Genomic DNA, 7,935 nt, shown 5'->3' with positions numbered 1-7,935 from the left:
GAGAGAGAGAGAGAGAGAGAGATATGCAAGGAGGAGAGATGAGGGAGGCAGGAGGTGGTTTTACAGTTGAACAGGCAGGCAGGGTATTAAGTGTACTGCCCCAGTGCTGCAGCGGGCTGGTGCGACCGTGTGAACCAGGCATTGGGGTGTCCCAATTAACAGAGACTGTACTTGTGTGTGTGTCTGTGTGTTCAAATGCAGCAGAGCAACCTGATTGGCTTCCATCCATCTGGTAGCGTCCTGCAAGTGATTAAACTCCACGAAGGCGAAACCACGGCTCTGACCTGGAGACAGCATTCAAATACAGACGGAGTGTGTTAGTTCATCACAACAAAGGAGCCTTTCCTCGGCAGGCCTCAGAAACCCTGTTTGCACGGGCAAGTCTGATGTAGGGACGGGAAAGGGGGTGGGGGAGGTGAATGTAATGACACCGGCTGGTACCAGGGCAGCCTGGCCCCCGAGGACGGGTGCATGAACGACTCCAGAGCTGGGGGAGAGACCCTCCCTGACAGCCAGGCGCCATCTGAGAGCAGGGAGGGGAGCCAGCCCTCGTGGCGGGGATCCCCTCATTCCCTCGGACAGCCACCTGAAAACAAACACGGGATTCCCTGCTCGGTCCCAGCAGAGACTGCTCTGTACCACTCCCTGGCAAACCACCATGAAGTAAAAAAAGAAATCAAGCCTCCTTCCTCAGTGGGACAACTACAGCACAGCACTCAATGCAGAAAAAAAAAGGCCACTTCACCTCAAAGAGCTGGATATATCGCGCACAACAGGAAGGTCAGTTTAGATCGTGCATCTCTGCGCAACGACAACCCACCCCGCTCTTTGACTGGTGACCTCAGTTCTAGAGGCACAGGCCCTGGGGGGCCTTACTTACAGGCCAGATTCGGACCTGACCTCTGAAAACAGCAAGTGGCAAGATAGTGGATTCAGTTTCACCTTACCAGCCACTCCTTTCGTGCAATTTACACGGTACACAGCTCCACCAACCCTCTCAACAACAAACGTTTCCAATCTACACTGGCCGAAACAAACATGCGGGGCTTACTTAACTGGACAGTAATCCAGGGTGTGGGAGGTTATATCACTGGACAGTAATCCAGGGTGTGGGTGTTATATCACTGGGCCGTAATCCAGGGTGTGGGAGGTTATATCATTGGACAGTAATCCAGGGTGTGGGTGTTATATCACTGGGCAGTAATCCAGGGTGTGGGAGGTTATATCACTGGGCAGTAATCCAGGGTGTGGGTGTTATATCACTGGACAGTAATCCAGGGTGTGGGTGTTATATCACTGGGCCGTAATCCAGGGTGTGGGAGGTTATATCACTGGACAGTAATCCAGGGTGTGGGAGGTTATATCACTGGACAGTAATCCAGGGTGTGGGAGGTTATATCACTGGACAGTAATCCAGGGTGTGGGAGGTTATATCACTGGACAGTAATCCAGGGTGTGGGAGGTTATATCACTGGACAGTAATCCAGGGTGTGGGAGGTTATATCACTGGACAGTAATCCAGGGTGTGGGAGGTTATATCACTGGACAGTAATCCAGGGTGTGGGAGGTTATATCACTGGACAGTAATCCAGGGTGTGGGAGGTTATATCACTGGACAGTAATCCAGGGTGTGGGAGGTTATATCACTGGACAGTAATCCAGGGTGTGGGAGGTTATATCACTGGACAGTAATCCAGGGTGTGGGAGGTTATATCACTGGACAGTAATCCAGGGTGTGGGAGGTTATATCACTGGACAGTAATCCAGGGTGTGGGAGGTTATATCACTGGACAGTAATCCAGGGTGTGGGAGGTTATATCACTGGACAGTAATCCAGGGTGTGGGAGGTTATATCACTGGACAGTAATCCAGGGTGTGGGTGTTATATCACTGGACAGTAATCCAGGGTGTGGGTGTTATATCACTGGACAGTAATCCAGGGTGTGGGTGTTATATCACTGGACAGTAATCCAGGGTGTGGGTGTTATATCAAAATCCAGGGTTGGGGGGGTTATATCACTGGCCGGAATCCAAGGTATGGGAGGTTATATCACTGGACAGTAATCCAGGGTGTGGGAGGTTATATCACTGGACAGTAATCCAGAGTGTGGGTGTTATATCACTGGACAGTAATCCAGGATGTGGGAGGTTACATCACTGGACAGTAATCCAAGGTATGGGAGGTTATATCACTGGACAGTAATCCAGGGTGTGGGTGTTATATCACTGGACAGTAATCCAGGGTGTGGGAGGTTATATCACTGGACAGTAATCCAGGGTGTGGGAGGTTATATCACTGGACCGTAATCCAGGGTGTGGGTGTTATATCACTAGACAGTAATCCAGAGTGTGGGTGTTATATCACTGGACAGTAATCCAGAGTGTGGGTGTTATACCAGGGTGTGGGTGTTATATCACAGGACAGTAATCCAGGGTGTGGGTGTTATATCACTGGACCGTATTCCAGGGTGTGGGTGTTATATCACTGGACAGTAATCCAGGGTGTGGGTGTTATATCACTGGACAGTAATCCAGGGTGTGGGAGGTTATATCACTGGACAGTAATCCAGGGTGTGGGTGTTATATCACTGGACAGTAATCCAGGGTGTGTGTGTTATATCACTGGACCGTAATCCAGGGTGTGGGTGTTATATCACTGGACAGTAATCCAGGGTGTGGGTGTTATATCACTGGACCGTAATCCAGGGTGTGGGAGGTTATATCACTGGACAGTAATCCAGGGCGTGGGTGTTATATCACTGGACAGTAATCCAGGGTGTGGGTGTTATATCACTGGACCGTAATCCCAGGGTGTGGGAGGTAATATCACTGGACAGTAATCCAGGGTGTGGGAGGTAATATCACTGGACAGTAATCCAGGGTGTGGGAGGTAATATCACTGGACAGTAATCCAGGGTGTGGGAGGTTATATCACTGGACAGTAATCCAGAGTGTGGGTGTTATATCACTGGACAGTAATCCAGGGTGTGGGTGTTATATCACTGGACCGTAATCCAGGGTGTGGGTGTTATATCAATGGACAGTAATCCAGGGTGTGTGTGTTATATCACTGGACAGTAATCCAGGTACAGAAATGCAGGGGTTATATTACTGCTTTTGCAAGGTTTGTGAAGGTTCATAGCTGAGGTTGAGGTTTGAGCTGTAGGTTATGCTCACTGAGTTGTAGGTTTGATATCCAGATGTTTCATTACCTGGCTAGGTAACATCATCAGTGGCGAATTCCAAGTTTCACTTGGACGTTACCACTGATGATGTTTCCTAGCCAGGTAATGAAACGTCTGGATATCAAACCTACACCCCTTATATTACTGTCAATAATCTATTGAAGCGCCAGTGAAGTTGTCATATGGATGAATAAATGGCACGAACATCGCCAACATTGCCTGTTCTGGGACAGTGACTCAAGACGTACACAACGTGATTAGCTCTTAGCTGCCATGTGAAGAGCCCCAGTAAACCTTGCAGCTAGCTGCAGAACTGCTCCACCTTCGCAAGGGCGATGCTCACCGATCCTTTCTGGGAGACCCACGCAGTGAGCGTGAATCACTGCGCACGGAGAGGGAAGGGACACCCGCCATCGGTGGCGGGCAAGGGGCTTGGCCTTTGCTTCCTCAACACCCCCATCTCCCCTCCCACCCCACCCCACCCCCCCCAAAACAACCCGCCTGTCGAAACCCTGTACTTGCCCATGCAAAGAGAGTGACCCTGCTCTGCCGAGTCTCATCTGTGCACAGCCCTGCCTGTGCCACACTTTCACCAGCCCCAGCCCGGGCCCTCCCTTCACAACCACCTCCCACCCGCCCCGGTACCCAAGGTCAGAGGTCACAAAGCACACTGGCCCCTGTGGGTGTTATATCACTGGACCGTAATCCAGGGTGTGGGTGTTATATCACTGGACAGTAATCCAGGTACGGAAATGCAGGGGTGATATTACTGCTTTTGCAAGATTTGTGAAGGTTCATAGCTGAGGTTGAGGTTTGAGCTGTAGGTTATGCTCACTGAGTTGTAGGTTTGATATCCAGACGTTTCATTACCTGGCTAGGTAACATCATCAGTGGCGAATTCCAAGTTTCACTTGGACGTTACCACTGATGATGTTTCCTAGCCAGGTAATGAAACGTCTGGATATCAAATCTACACCCCTTATATTACTGTCAATAATCTATTGAAGTGCCAGTGAAGTTGTCATATGGATGAACAAATGGCACGAACATCGCCAACATTGCCTGTTCTGGGACAGTGACTCAAGACGTACACAACGTGATTAGCTCTTAGCTGCCATGTGAAGAGCCCCAGTAAACCTTGCAGCTCGCTGCAGAACTGCTCCACCTTCGCAAGGGCGATGCTCACCGATCCTTCCTGGGAGACCCACGCAGTGAGCGTGAATCACTGCGCACGGAGAGGGAAGGGACACCCGCCATCGGTGGCGGGCAAGGGGCTTGGCCTTTGCTTCCTCAACACCCCCATCTCCCCTCCCACCCCACCCCACCCCCCCCAAAACAACCCGCCTGTCGAAACCCTGTACTTGCCCATGCAAAGAGAGTGACCCTGCTCTGCCGAGTCTCATCTGTGCACAGCCCTGCCTGTGCCACACTTTCACCAGCCCCAGCCCGGGCCCTCCCTTCACAACCACCTCCCACCCGCCCCGGTACCCAAGGTCAGAGGTCACAAAGCACACTGGCCCCTCCAGTGAATGCGAGGGACCGTGCACAAGCCTAGCTCACCCTCGTAAGAAACAAAAGATGAGAACCACTTCATTGCACCACAGCTCAAAGGGACGGGAAAAGGGTAGGGAGTCAGGGTGGGGAGGTCAATGCATCCAACAACACAAGTGATGCCAATTGCGTAACTTACCAACTTACCAGATAGTAACAACCCACCACAACGCCATCACACCCCACATACAAAGCATAAACATCAATAAAATTCCAATGAGATGAGATGCTCTTTTCTTTTAAAAAGGAAACACGCTCGTCTCAAAGGAGCAAAAAACAGTGTGGAACTTGCACCATTCGAACTTTATGAACTATGAAAGGAGAGTTGCGGGGGGTGGGGAGTTGCTGCATAAACACAGAGGAAAGGAACACAGGGACAAGCTGATGTGGGAGGTAATGAGGGTGCTGGAAGAGACTCGCAGCAGAGAAATGATAATCGAACTGCTGTTCTCACATTCTCCCCGCTCTCTCCGGGGGCGGTGGATGGATGTTTCTGCAGAATTAGCTGATTGGATTTATTAGAGACCTTCTTACATCGACGGATCCCCCTCTGCCCACACCCCGTACAAGTGGAAACATCTCAGCACCGACCTGCTCGAACTCTCTCCCTCTCCATTTCAAAGACCTGAACCCTTCCATATTCAAGAGGAGGAGCCCCCATCCTGTTTGACCTTCCATGATCATTACAGCCCCCTCAGTCCTTGTGATCGCCTTCGCCTCCCCCCCCCCTCCCAACAACGCTATCGTGCTATTCAGCACCCCCGCGTGTTTGATACGATGTGGAGCCCAAAATGGTTCATGAATCTCAGAGTTCAACATCACTCCTGTTTTTTTAAGAACAATCTCTTCGAGAGTGAGTTGCAAAAGGACCGGGAGATGCCCGAACTCCAGGCCCTGTTTCGAGACAGGCAGAGGGGATCCAAAGAAGTGCCCACAATAACATAAACTCGTACAAAATGTACGAGTTAGGAGATGGATACCCCACACAGCCCTGCTTGCCCGTTCAATGTGATTGTGGCTGCTTTGATTGCTCTACTCCCCACCGCCATAAACTTCTTATCCTCCTGTGCCCTTCATGAATCTCTCCCTCTTGCCTGAAAAACATTTAAAAACTCTGTGCCCGCCTCCTTTTCAGGAGAAAATGGTGGAAGATTCACCACCCTCTGAGATACAGGAATAATAACGGTCATCGCTGTTTTATACAGGCGATTTTCAAGAGTGAACAGCCTGGTTCTAGATTCTCCCACACAACCTCGCCACATCTACCCGCGCCGGGACTCCCTCGGGATCTTAAAAGTTGCCTCTCACTCCTGCGGATAATAAGCCCAGCCTTTCCTCGATCTGCCCATTCCTGGTATTACTCTGGAAGACCTTCTCTGAATTGCCTCCAACACACTGTCATTGCCTTCCTTAAATAAGAAGATCAATACTGTGCACAGTAGTCCAGATGTGGTATCAGCAGGGACCTGGTATTCATTTCACCACCACTACCAAACAGCCTCCTCCGCATCTCCGAGCTCTCACCGTGCAGATAACCTGCTTTCCTAAATTGCTATTGGTGGGGGGGAGGGGGGGTGTGTGCAGCAAGAGCAGAAATGCACGATTCCAACATGCTAAACTAGGCGTTGGCAGTGGGAGGAGTGAAGTTGGGGGGGGTGTAGACGGACAGTAAAGAGGAGGAGGTTTAAAATACAAACAGATTCAAAAGATTCCTCTTTGAAGAACACAACCAACAGCGGGGCCCTTAGGCTCTCTACGCTCAACCACATGCAGCGACATCCACCACAGTCTAGTCGGCAACCTGAAACCACTCACTGGAACAGAGTGAGAAAGGGGAGGGGAGGGTGGCGAGTGCCGGCGGCGGGGAGTGTACGGAGGAGCTGCAAAAGGAGACCTCTCTCAAAATCATCAACAGACTCTCACCTGAAGATTTGTTCCTCATTAGCCGCACCTCCCGAGGCTGGTAGCCGGCGTACTGCAGCTGGACCCGGATCTGAAACAAGACAGGGAGAGGCAGCGAACTCTAGTGGTGCCCGACAGATTCCTTTCACACGTACCCCTTCATCACACCTTTCACACCTCCGGCTCCCAGGTCGGCAAAGCCCAGGGAGGCACAACGGTGGACTAGAGGGACAGCTACAGCAGGGGGTTAGGTGCAGAATAAAGCACTCTCTTTTAAACTGGAAGTACACTGCAAACTCCTCCTCCTCACAGGAAACACCATTTCATCTCTGGCACTGGACATTGGTGCGAGGGAGAATGGGTGGAAGGATAACTTAAAGATGAAAGGTTCAGGCCCTGTTTTCTCTCTCTCATACGTACATCGTTTTCGGTGGCTGCTTGAGGCAGCATCCGGAGCATTATGATCTTGCTGGCTTTCTCATCACCGGACTCGCTCCTGTAGTCCTGGTCCCTGTAGTCCCCGTCGCCCGGGAAGCTGAAGGGCTCTTCTGTGTTCTCATAGCTTTTGTAACTGTCACTGTCCTCTCTATATTCCTGCAGTGGGTGGTACGGCGAGAGGGTTAGCACCAGAGGCAGGTCAACAAATAGGGCTTAGCAGGATTACACAAACTCACAAATAGTCTCGCACAGATACACACAGCCAAACTCAATGTACATCTACCTACCACTACAAACTTGCACGCAAGACTCCCGGCACAGACACCCACCACACAGGGCCCGGTCACATGTACATGTACACACACACACACACACACACACACACAGAGGACACTGTCACAGATAGACACACACATGACACTGTCACAGACATGCGCACACGCACAAAACACACAGAGGACACTGTCACAGATAGAGAGAATCACACACAGAGGACACTGCCACAGTTACACGCGCGCGCGCGCACAAACACAGAGGGCACTGCCACAGATACACACAGACAGGACACTGTCACAGATATACACACAGTCACACATATATACAGATACACACACACACACACGGGACACTGTCACACATATATACAGATATACACACACACACACACGGGACACTGTCACACATATATACAGATATACACACACACACACACGGGAGACTGTCACACATACACACACACACACGGGACACTGTCACACATATATACACACACGGGACACTTATACAGATATACACACACACGGGACACTGTCACACATATACATATATATACACACACGGGACACTGTCACACATATAT

General features: G+C 50.7%; 1 protein-coding gene and 1 long non-coding RNA gene across 7 annotated transcripts in view; one reads left to right on the top strand and one right to left on the bottom strand.

Annotated features, from left to right (window-relative positions):
* The window catches only part of LOC122542045 (RNA-binding protein 10-like), a 31,514-nt gene that overhangs the window by 17,647 nt on the left and 5,932 nt on the right, over positions 1 to 7,935 (bottom strand). The window contains exons 2-4 of the mRNA XM_043679333.1: positions 7,059 to 7,232; positions 6,660 to 6,729; positions 211 to 284 (exon numbers count right to left, since the gene is read on the bottom strand). Of these exons, the coding sequence (XP_043535268.1) occupies positions 211 to 284; positions 6,660 to 6,729; positions 7,059 to 7,232 (318 nt within the window). The remainder of the gene's footprint in view (positions 1 to 210; positions 285 to 6,659; positions 6,730 to 7,058; positions 7,233 to 7,935) is intronic.
* On the top strand, positions 1,678 to 4,079 carry LOC122542357. Of its 6 annotated transcripts, none has more exons than XR_006309786.1 (6): positions 1,678 to 1,983; positions 2,045 to 2,113; positions 2,288 to 2,389; positions 2,546 to 2,681; positions 2,926 to 3,086; positions 3,896 to 4,079. It is a non-coding gene; the product is annotated as an uncharacterized LOC122542357 (long non-coding RNA). The 6 variants fall into 6 exon arrangements; XR_006309785.1 differs by having other exon boundaries at positions 2,546 to 2,784; XR_006309784.1 differs by having other exon boundaries at positions 2,546 to 2,784; positions 2,891 to 3,086.

This window comes from Chiloscyllium plagiosum, chromosome 39 (assembly GCF_004010195.1).
Source record: "Chiloscyllium plagiosum isolate BGI_BamShark_2017 chromosome 39, ASM401019v2, whole genome shotgun sequence".
Classification (NCBI taxonomy): Eukaryota; Metazoa; Chordata; class Chondrichthyes; order Orectolobiformes; family Hemiscylliidae; genus Chiloscyllium; species Chiloscyllium plagiosum.
This window is presented reverse-complemented; position numbering and strand designations above follow the sequence as displayed.